Raw genomic sequence first — 12,761 nt, forward strand, 5'->3', positions numbered from 1 at the left:
ATATAGTTGTGTACAGTAGGCCATTGCTGTATCTTGCAGCTCTGTGTCACTGCAAGTATCCATTCCATATCTGTGCTGCATTTTTGTGAGCAGTATATATAGTATTACAGTGCAGCATTTTGGTGACCCAACAGTATATAGTTGTGTACAGTAGGCCATTGCTGTATCTTGCAGCTTTGTGTCACTGCAAGTATCCATTCCATATCTATGCTGCATTTTTGTGAGCAGTATATATAGTATTACGGTGCAGCATTTTGGTGACCCAACAGTATATAGTTGTGCACAGTAGGCCATTGCTGTATCTTGCAGCTCTGTGTCACTGCAAGTATCCATTCCATATCTGTGCTGCATTTTTGTGAGCAGTACATATAGTATTACAGTGCAGCATTTGGTGACCCAACAGTATATAGTTGTGTACAATAGGCCATTGCTGTATCTTGCAGCTCTGTGTCACTTCTAGTATCCTGATCAGTGCTCAATATCTGCTGCATTGTTGTGACCAGTATGTATACTGTACTGTGCGACGTGTGTTATACACCTGGTGATTATACATCCTGTAATCTGTACTGAGCGATGTGTGAGATACACCTGGGGATTATACACCCTATATACTGTACTGTGTGATGTGTGAGATACACCTGGGGATTATACACCCTATAATATTATTTTTATCCTTTATTTATATGGCGCCACAAGGGTTCTGCAGCGCCCAATTACAGAGTACATAAATAATCAAACAGGAAAACAGCAACTTACAGTTGATGACAGTATAGGACAAGTACAGGGTAAATAAACATAGTTACATCAGCAGATGACACTGGAATAAGTATCAGGTGGCAGAAGACTGCTGGATGTGGTATAGTTGAAGATTATTAAAGTAAGACAAAGGATAAGCACATGAGGGAAGAGGGCCCTGCTCATGAGAGCTTACAATCTAAAGGGGAGGGGTAGACAGACATGGGTGACACAGATGGGGTACATAGAGAACGTGAAACAGAGGGTTTGGATGAGATTTGGCTCGGTTTGGTGAAGAAGTGGACCCCCAGAAGGCACAAGCCAATACTTAACATTGCAACATTTTACTGGGCTATGCAGGAGAAAATTAAAAAATAAGATTTTACTTACCGATAAATCTATTTCTCGTAGTCCGTAGTGGATGCTGGGGACTCCGTCAGGACCATGGGGAATAGCGGCTCCGCAGGAGACAGGGCACAAAAGTAAAAGCTTTAGGATCAGGTGGTGTGCACTGGCTCCTCCCCCTATGACCCTCCTCCAAGCCTCAGTTAGGATACTGTGCCCGGACGAGCGTACACAATAAGGAAGGATTTTGAATCCCGGGTAAGACTCATACCAACCACACCAATCACACTGTACAACCTGTGATCTGAACCCAGTTAACAGCATGATAACAGCGGAGCCTCTGAAAAGATGGCTCACAACAATAATAACCCGATTTTTGTAACAATAACTATGTACAAGTATTGCAGACAATCCGCACTTGGGATGGGCGCCCAGCATCCACTACGGACTACGAGAAATAGATTTATCGGTAAGTAAAATCTTATTTTCTCTGACGTCCTAGTGGATGCTGGGGACTCCGTCAGGACCATGGGGATTATACCAAAGCTCCCAAACGGGCGGGAGAGTGCGGATGACTCTGCAGCACCGAATGAGAGAACTCCAGGTCCTCTTTAGCCAGGGTATCAAATTTGTAGAATTTTACAAACGTGTTCTCCCCCGACCACGTAGCTGCTCGGCAGAGTTGTAATGCCGAGACCCCTCGGGCAGCCGCCCAGGATGAGCCCACCTTCCTTGTGGAATGGGCCTTGACAGATTTAGGCTGTGGCAGGCCTGCCACAGAATGTGCAAGTTGAAATGTGCTACAAATCCAACGAGCAATCGTCTGCTTAGAAGCAAGAGCACCCAGTTTGTTGGGTGCATACAGGATAACAGCGAGTCAGTTTTCCTGACTCCAGCCGTCCTGGAAACCTATATTTTCAGGGCCCTGACAACATCTAGCAACTTGGAGTCCTCCAAGTCCCTAGTAGCCGCAGGTACCACAATAAGCTGGTTCAGGTGAAACGCTGACACCACCTTAGGAAGAAACTGGGGACGAGTCCGCAGCTCTGCCCTGTCCGAATGGACAATCAGATATGGCTTTTGTGAGACAAAGCCGCCAATTCTGACACTCGCCTGGCCGAGGCCAGGGCCAACAGCATGGTCACTTTTCATGTGAGATATTTCAAATCCACAGATTTGAGCGGTTTAAAATGTGATTTGAGGAATCCCAGAACTACGTTGAGATCCCACAGTGCCACTGGAGGCACAAAAAGGGGGTTGTATATGCAATACTCCCTTGACAAACTTCTGGACTTCAGGAACTGAAGCCAATTCTTTCTGGAAGAAAATTGACAGGGCCGAAATTTGAACCTTAATGGACCCCAATTTGAGGCCCATAGACACTCCTGTTTGCAGGAAATGCAGGAATCGACCGAGTTGAAATTTCTTCGTGGGGCCTTCCTGGCCTCACACCACGCAACATATTTTCGCCACATGTGGTGATAATGTTTTGCGGTCACCTCCTTCCTGGCTTTGACCAGGGTAGGAATGACCTCTTCCGGAATGCCTTTTTCCCTTAGGATCTGGCGTTCCACCGCCATGCCGTCAAACGCAGCCGCGGTAAGTCTTGGAACAGACCTGGTACTTGCTGAAGCAAGTCCCTTCTTAGCGGCAGAGGCCATGAGTCCTCTGTGAGCATTTCTTGAAGTTCCGGGTGCCACGTCCTTCTTGGCCAATCCGGAGCCACGAGTATAGTTCTTACTCCTCTACGTCTTATAATTCTCAGTACCTTGGTTATGAGAAGCAGAGGAGGGAACACATACACCGACTGGTACACCCACGGTGTTACCAGAACGTCCACAGATATTGCTTGAGGGTCTCTTGACCTGGCGCAATACCTGTCCAGTTTTTTGTTCAGGCGGGACGCCATCATGTCCACCTTTGGTCTTTCCCAACGGTTCACAATCATGTGGAATACTTCCCGATGAAGTCCCCACTCTCCCGGGTGGAGGTCGTGCCTGCTGAGGAAGTCTGCTTCCCAGTTGTACACTCCCGGAATGAACACTGCTGACAGTGCTATCACATGATTTTTCGCCCAGCGAAGAATCCTTGCAGTTTCTGCCATTGCCCTCCTGCTTCTTGTGCCGCCCTGTCTGTTTACGTGGGCGACTGCCGTGATGTTGTCCCACTGGATCAATACCGGCTGACCTTGAAGCAGAGGTCTTGCTAAGCTTAGAACATTGTAAATTGCCCTTAGCTCCAGTATATTTATGTGGAGAGAAGTCTCCAGACTTGATCACACTCCCTGGAAACTTTTTTTCCTGTGTGACTGCTCCCCAGCCTCTCAGGCTGGCATCCGTGGTCACCAGGACCCAGTCCTGAATGCCGAATCTGCGGCCCTTTAGTAGATGAGCACTCTGCAGCCACCGCAGAAGAAACACCCTTGTCTTTGGAGACAGGGTTATCCGCTGATGCATCTGAAGATGCGATCCGGACCATTTTTCCAGCAGATCCCACTGAAAAGTTCTTGCGTGAAATCTACCGAATGGAATCGCTTCGTAAGAAGCCACCATTTTTTCCAAGGACCCTTGTGCAATGATGCACTGACACTTTTCCTGGTTTTAGGAGGTTCCTGACTAGCTCGGATAACTCCCTGGCTTTCTTCTCCGGGAGAAACACCTTTTTCTGGACTGTGTCCAGAATCATCCCTAGGAACAGCAGACGTGTCGTCGGAAACAGCTGCGGTTTTGGAATATTTAGAATCCACCCGTGCTGTCGTAGAACTACTTGAGATAGTGCTACTCCGACCTCCAACTGTTCTCTGGACCTTGCCCCTATCAGGAGATCGTCCATTTTCTTTGAAGAAGAATCATCATTTCGGCCATTACCTTGGTAAGGACCCGGGGTGCCGTGGACAATCCAACCGGCAGCGTCTGAAACTGATAGTGACAGTTCTGTACCACGAACCTGAGGTACCCTTGGTGAGAAGGGCAAATTGGGACATGGAGGTAAGCATCCCTGATGTTCCGGGACACCATATAGTCCCCTTCTTCCTGGTTCGCTATCACTGCTCTGAGTGACTCCATCTTGATTTGAACCTTTGTATGTAAGTGTTCAACTATTTCAGATTTAGAATAGGTCTCACCGAGCCGTCTGGCTTCAGTACCACAATATAGTGTGGAATAATACCCCTTTCCTTGTTGTAGGAGGGGTACTTTGATTATCACCTGCTGGGAATACAGCTTGTGAATTGTTTCCACTACTGCCTCCCTGTCGGAGGGAGACGTTGGTAAAGCAGACTTCAGGAACCTGCGAGGGGGAGACGTCTCGAATTTCCAATCTGTACCCCTGGGATACTACTTGTAGGATCCAGGGGTCCACTTGCGAGTGAGCCCACTGCGTGCTGAAACTCTTGAGACGACCCCCCCCACCGCACCTGAGTCCGCTTGTACGGCCGCAGCGTCATGCTGAGGACTTGGCAGAAGCGGTGGAGGGCTTCTGTTTCTGGGAATGGGCTGCCTGCTGCAGTCTTCTTCCCTTTCCTCTATCCCATGGCAGATATGACTGGCCTTTTGCCCGCTTGCCCTTATGGGGACGAAAGGACTGAGGCTGAAAAGACGTTGTCTTTTTCTCCTTTATACGGCAATACTTCCATGTGCCGTTTGGAATCTGCATCACCTGACCACTGTCGTGTCCATAAACAACTTCTGGCAGATATGGACATCGCACTTACTCTTGATGCCAGAGTGCAAATATCCCTCTGTGCATCTCGCATATATAGAAATGCATCCTTTAAATGCTCTATAGTCAATAAAATACTGTCCCTGTCAAGGGTATCAATATTTTCAGTCAGGGAATCCGACCAAGCCACCCCAGCGCTGCACATCCAGGCTGAGGCGATCGCTGGTCGCAGTATAACACCAGTATGTGTGTATATACTTTTTAGGATATTTTCCAGCCTCCTATCAGCTGGCTCCTTGAGGGCGGCCCTATCTGGAGACGGTACCGCCACTTGTTTTGATAAGCGTGTGAGCGCCTTATCCACCCTAAGGGGTGTTTCCCAACGCGCCCTAACTTCTGGCGGGAAAGGGTATACCGCCAATAATTTTCTATCGGGGGAAACCCACGCATCATCACACACTTCATTTAATTTATCTGATTCAGGAAAAACTACAGGTAGTTTTTTCACACTCCACATAATACCCTTTTTTGTGGTACTTGTAGTATCAGAAATATGTAACACCTCCTTCATTGCCCTTAACAAGTAACGTGTGGCCCTAAAGGAAAATACGTTTGTTTCTTCACCGTCGACACTGGAGTCAGTGTCCGTGTCTGTGTCGACCGACTGAGGTAAAAGGACGTTTTAACGCCCCTGACGGTGTTTGAGACGCCTGGACAGGTACTAATTGGTTTGCCGGCCGTCTCATGTCGTCAACCGACCTTGCAGCGTGTTGACATTATCACGTAATTCCTTAAATAAGCCATCCATTCCGGTGTCGACTCCCTAGAGAGTGACATCACCATTACAGGCAATTGCTCCGCCTCCTCACCAACATCGTCCTCATACATGTCGACACACACGTACCGACACACAGCACACACACAGGGAATGCTCTGATAGAGGACAGGACCCCACTAGCCCTTTGGGGAGACAGAGGGAGAGTTTGCCAGCACACACCAAAAACGCTATAATTACACAGGGACAACCTTTATATAAGTGTTTTTCCCTTATAGCATTTTAATATATATAGTCATATCGCCAAATAAGTGCCCCCCCTCTCTGTTTTAACCCTGTTTCTGTAGTGCAGTGCAGGGGAGAGCCTGGGAGCCTTCCCACCAGCATTTCTGTGAGGGAAAATGGCGCTGTGTGCTGAGGAGAATAGACCCCGCCCCCTTTTCGGCGGGCTTCTTCTCCCGTTTTTCTGAGACCTGGCAGGGGTTAAATACATCCATATAGCCCCCAGGGGCTATATGTGATGTATTTTTAGCCAGAATAAGGTACTATCATTGCTGCCCAGGGCGCCCCCCCCAGCGCCCTGCACCCTCAGTGACCGCTGCTATGAAGTGTGCTGACAACAATGGCGCACAGCTGCAGTGCTGTGCGCTACCTTATGAAGACTGAAAAGTCTTCTGCCGCCGGTTTCTGGACCTCTTCACTTTTCGGCATCTGCAAGGGGGTCGGCGGCGCGGCTCCGGGACGAACCCCAGGGTGAGACCTGTGTTCCGACTCCCTCTGGAGCTAATGGTGTCCAGTAGCCTAAGAAGCCAATCCATCCGGCACGCAGGTGAGTTCACTTCTCTCCCCTAAGTCCCTCGATGCAGTGAGCCTGTTGCCAGCAGGACTCACTGAAAATAAAAAACCTAACAAAACTTTTACTCTAAGCAGCTCTTTAGGAGAGCCACCTAGATTGCACCCTTCTCGGCCGGGCACAAAAATCTAACTGAGGCTTGGAGGAGGGTCATAGGGGGAGAAGCCAGTGCACACCACCTGATCCTAAAGCTTTTACTTTTGTGCCCTGTCTCCTGCGGAGCCGCTATTCCCCATGGTCCTGACGGAGTCCCCAGCATCCACTAGGACGTCAGAGAAATAGGGGAAAATAAAAATAAAAAAAAGAATCGATAACTTCTACCGCTTTCAAAAAGGTCAATGGAAGCTGAAATAATACACAACTACCTCATGGAAGCCAGATACAGTATACCAAACAGTACTTAGCAGAGTTAGGAATGAGTGCTTATGAAATACAGTAACATTTTGTCATAATATTTCAGAAACTGCATGGCTGGTCTCTTGTACTCTTTTGCTCTAATACACCACCTGCTTTAGGATTTATATTCAAAAACATTATGTCTCCATAATCCCAAAAACGTCAGTCTTCTTGGAAAGTGGTTTGTTCCTTTGTAAGGGAATGAGAACAAACGTTCTCAAACAACGGTTTCTCAATTTCTTTTTCCTCTGGGAAGGGATTGTGGATTCGCAGGAATATCTGAGCTTTTCTGTAATCAGAAAGCAGCGACTTTCTACAAATGTTTATGGATAATTCCAGTGATTTTGTCATTTTCTTCCAGTGATTTGGACTAATAATACCATTGACTAGAACGAATAATTCCAGTGATTTTGTCATTTTCTTCCAGTGATTTGGACCAATAATACCATTGATTAGAACAAATAATTCCTGTGATATTGAGGTGTTTGTGTCGCTTAGCTTAGCCGTCCAGCGACCACAGTGCACCTCTTTTTCTCTTTTCTTTGCATCATGTGCTGTTTGGGGCCAATTTTTTTGAAGTGCCATCCTGTCTGACACTTCCGTATATGTCCAGTGGTACTGCCATTTGATATAATTCCCGACATTACTGCCCTTTAATTCCAGTGATTTTGTCATTTTCTTCCAGTAATTTGGACCAATAATACCATTGAATAGAACAAATAATTCCAGTGATTTTGTCATTTTCTTCCAGTGATTTGGACCAATAATACCATTGATTAGAACAAATAATTCCAGTGATTTTGTCATTTTCTTCCAGTGATTTGGACCAATAATACCATTGATTAGAACAAATAATTCCTGTGATATTGAGGTGTTTGTGTCACTTAGCTTAGCCGTCCAGCGACCACAGTGCACCTCTGTTTCTCTTTTCTTTACATCATGTGCTGTTTGGGGCTAATTTTTTTAAGTGCCATCCTGTCTGACACTACAGTGCCACTCCTAGATGGACCAGGTGTTTGTGCCGCCCTCTTGGGTCGCTTTGCTTAGTCATCCAGCGACCTTGGTGCAAATTTTAGGACTAAAAATAGTATTGTGAGGTGTTCAAAATAGACTGGAAATTAGTGGAAATTGTGGTTATTGAGGTTAATAATACTATAGGATCAAAATTACCCCCAAATTCTATGATCTAAGCTGTTTTTGAGGCGGTTTTGGGAAAAAACCCAGAATCCAAAACACACCCGAATCCGATAAAAATTTTCAGGGAGGTTTTGCCAAAACGAGTCCGAATCCAAAACACGGCCGCGGAACCGAATCCAAAACCAAAACACAAAACCTGAAAAATTTCCGGTGCACATCTCTATTTGCAACTAATGCCATCAGTACTCTGCCCTATTGTGTGCTGTCTGACTAACTTGTGCTGACTGGGAATGGAGCAATCATTGGGCGGTATCCTATTAGCAGTGATACTTTACAGCTGCTAACAGGATCGCCAGGGGCTATTAGCCCCAATGCCGGCTTTCTTTTCTCCCAATGCCGGCACTTATCTGGGATTATGCTTCAGGTGCTCAGACAACCGAAGCATAATCTGCAATAAGTGGCCACTAGAGCTGCTATAACACGTGGGATCAGGGACTTATCCCCTATCCCATGTGTTTTCATGCAATCGTGGTTCCAATTTAGGGCGATCAAAACAGCCTCTAATTAGATACCGTGATAATGACCATCGGTCATGGTGATATCTGCACATTTTGATCACCCAAAGCAGCATCGAGGCTAATAAGTTACCGCCCATTGTGGTGTGTATATCTTTGTGATGGTGCCTGTGACGACACAGCCTGCACCTTGTGTTGCACAGTGTTAAAAGACACACATTTACTTTCCTATCCCTGGTCCTACCCATGGACTCCACTAATCGATAGTATGGTATTAGTTATATCCTGGACAATACTGTATTGTATTGTGTTATTATATTGTATAGTTATATTTTATCTGTTGTATTGGAAATATGCAGTTTATTTGGTTATACTGTGCTTAATGTGTGTATTTGTTAATAGCACTTCATAAGCATACTTATGTTGATATATAGCCTATTAAGATGGTGGTCACTATAGGGTCACAGCAGATGTGAAAGTGACTGTTAGGCCACACCGAGTCCTTCACCAGGATGTTGGTTTATTGGTAAACAACAGGTAGAGGATTAATGCAGGAACACAGTGATAATACAGGGATTAACAGCAGTGGTATCAAACACATGGTATAACAGCTAATTGGTCCTAGTCCCCTGCATGTTCTACTATTGCCTGTCATACAACAGAATGCGTTCAGCATACCGGCGTTTGGGATGCCAGCAGTCAGAATACCAATGCTGGAATACTGACACTGGTCAGAAGACCGGTTCCAGAACTCCGACATCCCTCACAATGCTGACACCAGAATCCCAACTTGTTGTATGCAACGTAAGTATGCCAAGGCTGGTTAACATTAGGTCGCAGGGAGGGTGGGGTGGAGTGGGGTTAGGTTTAGGCAGTATAGGGCAGGTTAGGGTTAGGCTGTGGGGGGAGGTTTAGGTTTACGCTGCAGGGGAAGGGTTAAAGTTAGGCTGCAGGAGGGAGGGTTAGGTACTAAGGGGTTGGTCGGCACACTGTTTAGAGACCTCTGCACTCACACCTGCAATCACTGTGTGTGATGACAGTGATGCAAGGTGCCGAGTGCTTCTAACCATTGTTCCGGCATAAATGGACCAGAAGCGAACCTCCGGTGAGTCAGTCTGACGCTGCTAAGGGGGTATGGTTAGGGGTAGGCTGTGGGTAGAAGGGTGGATTCTAGGGTGTAGGTTTAGGCACTAAGGAGGTGGGTTAGGGTGCGGGGGTTAGGGGAAAAGGGTTAGACACTATGGAGGTGGGTTAGGGTGTGGGGGCGTAGGTTAGGGTTAGGCTGCAGGCATGGAGGATTAGAGTTGGGGGTAGGGAAGAGGGTTAGAATACTTACCTAGCAGGTGTTGGGATTCTGCGCATTAGGATGCCGCTGTTGGTATTTTGACCACCGGCATCCCAAGCGCCGGCATCCCGTACCAAACTCCCTACAGCAGCTATACTTCCAGAGCCCCCGCTCTATATATACATACAGCTCCCCCTCTCTATATATACATATCTAATTAGGCAGGAAGAGATAATATCATAGCAACACATTTCCCTTTTCTCCTATTGTTATAGAAGATATGAATGTTCCTAAAACACATCCAGTAGGAAAAACATGTCTTACTAGGAACACTACTTGCCTTGCTTCTGTTACACGTACAGTAAGCATTTATAATATGATCTAAGCCATACTACAAAACACGCATGTACTGTATACATTTTATCTGATTGCACCTAATGGCCATACACATTGGCTGTATATTTATATAGTGATTCCTTTTTGCAGTTTCTACATACTTCTTATATTGGAGTGTTCATCTCAGAAGAAAATCAATGGTCCTGGAATAATTACTTTTTGGTATAGTAAACACATACAATATCCCCAGCAGAATACACTCACAGCAAACTCATTCTCTGGATCGATGGAGCCCTTCCTTACAGGTCTGGAGTAGTGGAATCTCTGCACGTAATTTGACTTGTAAAAGCTGAAAGATATAAAGGACAATCAGCCAAAATGAACAGCATCTCTTGGGCGATATTATGTTCCATAGAAGTGTTTTAAGGTTGAGTCAGGGCCATAAATCCACATTTCTACATACTCTACTTTTACAGGCAAAGTGTATGCAAATTAATTGAAAGTGTCCACCTGGAAAGCTGATACGATAGATTAAGTCATAAGATGATGCCTATACTCACTGTTCTTACTTTTTTGCATTTTAGCCAATATCACTCCTTACAGCTATCCATAAAACACAAAATGATGATTTTAAAGCCTTGTGTTCATCCCGTTATATGTGCAGCTATAGAAAATCAATTAGCATATTCTAAAATCTATGCCCATCATTGCTTTAATGTTCTTCAGAATGGAAGTGTATAATAATTTTGTCTTATATTACAGTACTTTAATTGATATGTAAAATATCCAGACACTGCTAGATAATTCACACGCAGTCATCAATATTATAGTAGTTTCCTAGGTTAGGAATGCATCCAAAAGTGGTAAACAATGTCAGGGATAATAAAGAGATAATATATAATTGAAATAGCCCATAGGACGGTATTCATAAAAAAAAAACCTCATGAGTGTCTCACAACCTAAGCTGTCCTTAAACTGTGGTCAATTTATTTTTAAATGAACATATAATATTAGGGTGGTCTTCAGTATGCCGGCGGTCGGGCTCCCGGCGACCAGCATACCGGCGCCGGGAGCCCGACAGCCGGCATACTGACTCTTATTCTCCCTCGTGGGGTCCAGGACCCCCCTGGAGGGAGAATAAAATAGTGTGGCGCGCGTAGCGCGCCACCGTGCCCGTAGCGTGGCTAGCCCGCAAGGGTCTCATTTGCGCTCACCACACTGTCTGTAAGCCAGCGGTCGGGCTCCCGGCGCCGGTATGCTGGTCGCCGGGAGCCCGACCGCCGGCATATCGTAGTGAACCCATAATATTACAGTTACCATTAAGGTCATTTTTAGCTGATCTGCATAAGTACCAAATGTGATAACTTGTAGTGACAGGTAGTACCTGGTCAAATGGTGTTGAGAATAATTCAATAGTCATCAGCTGGGGAGGTAGTTAACTTCCCGACCTTCACAATGTTGACATAATATGTCAGCATGATACTGATGTTAAAGCAATGAAACTGGGTTGGCATTATAACTTTAAACAAATTGCTTTACCATCTTGTTTAAAGGTATAGTGCAGCACAGTTACAATGTTTCAACTACAATTACAACTGTGTCAGAACACTGTACTCAACATTATGTTGCTGACAATATTAATAAGTATTGAGAAATCATAGTGATCCCATCAGTCGGGTGTATAATGTCAGGCCCGGCGACAGGGGGGGTCAAAGGGGACACCCGTATGGGGCCCCAAGGATCAGGGGGGCCCCGAGCATCAGGGCCACAAGAAATGTGTAGGCAGCGCCTAAGAAAGCTGTGGCTCCCGTGCACTCCGGGATGCCCATACGTCAATTAACAGACAATTACTTCCCAATACAAACACCACCCCTGCCGCATACCCCATCACTTGGTCTGAGCTGGTCCCGTGCTGTGTTGCCAGCGTCGCGGCGTCACTACGCATGAACCCGCGCCAGCCCGTCCCTGCTGCTGCCGCTGACTCCGAGGAGCTGAGCGGCACAGCACTGCCATGCACACTGACTGTGAATATCAGACAGCAGCCGACTGCAGCTTTACCAATGTGATGTCCCTACAGACAAGGTCAGTCCCTCCTGGGTCCTTGCAATCTCCCTCACCGTTGTGACAATCTGTGGGTCTGTGTCTATATATATATGTATGTTTGTGTCTGTGTAGTATATGTACATGTATATGTGCTTATATATGTATGTTTGTATATGTGTATGTATATGTGTGCGTGTGTATGTATATACTGTATATTTATATATATATATATATATATATATATATATATACACACACATTTATATTGAGGGGAAGAGTTGAGGGGGTAGGGGGCCCCCAGAGATATCAGTGTATGGGGCCCCAAGATTTCTGTTGCCGGCCCTGTATAATGTACACGGGTGGTCTTCAGGTTGCCGAATGTCGGGATCCCGGCGCACAGTATACCGGCGCCGGAATCCCGACACCTGGCATACCGACAGATATTCTCCCTTGTGGGGGTCCACGACCCCCCAGGAGGGAGAATAAATAGTGTGGCGCGCGTAACGCGCCACCGTGCCCGCAGCGTGATGAGCGCAGTGTGGCAAGCACAACAAGCCCGCAAGGGGCTCATTTGCGCTTGCCACGCTGTCGGTATGCCGGCGGTTGGGCACCCGGCGCCGGTATGCTGGTCGCCGGGAGCCCGGCCGCCGGCATACCATACTATACCCACGTACACATTAC

At 46.4% G+C, this 12,761-nt stretch overlaps 2 protein-coding genes across 7 annotated transcripts in view; one reads left to right on the top strand and one right to left on the bottom strand.

The window, feature by feature from the left end:
- DOCK2 (dedicator of cytokinesis 2) overlaps window positions 1-12,761 on the bottom strand; it is a 1,781,615-nt gene that overhangs the window by 256,463 nt on the left and 1,512,391 nt on the right. For all 4 annotated transcript variants that reach the window (XM_063928256.1, XM_063928254.1, XM_063928255.1 and 1 more), the window contains exon 43: window positions 10,302-10,386. In XM_063928256.1, coding sequence (XP_063784326.1) covers window positions 10,302-10,386 — 85 coding nt within the window. The remainder of the gene's footprint in view (window positions 1-10,301; window positions 10,387-12,761) is intronic.
- LOC134933211 (ERV-BabFcenv provirus ancestral Env polyprotein-like) overlaps window positions 1-12,761 on the top strand; it is a 447,012-nt gene that overhangs the window by 172,306 nt on the left and 261,945 nt on the right. The gene's annotated exons all lie outside the window — the stretch shown is intronic.

This window comes from Pseudophryne corroboree, chromosome 6 (genome assembly GCF_028390025.1).
Source record: "Pseudophryne corroboree isolate aPseCor3 chromosome 6, aPseCor3.hap2, whole genome shotgun sequence".
In the NCBI taxonomy this organism is placed as follows: domain Eukaryota; kingdom Metazoa; phylum Chordata; class Amphibia; order Anura; family Myobatrachidae; genus Pseudophryne; species Pseudophryne corroboree.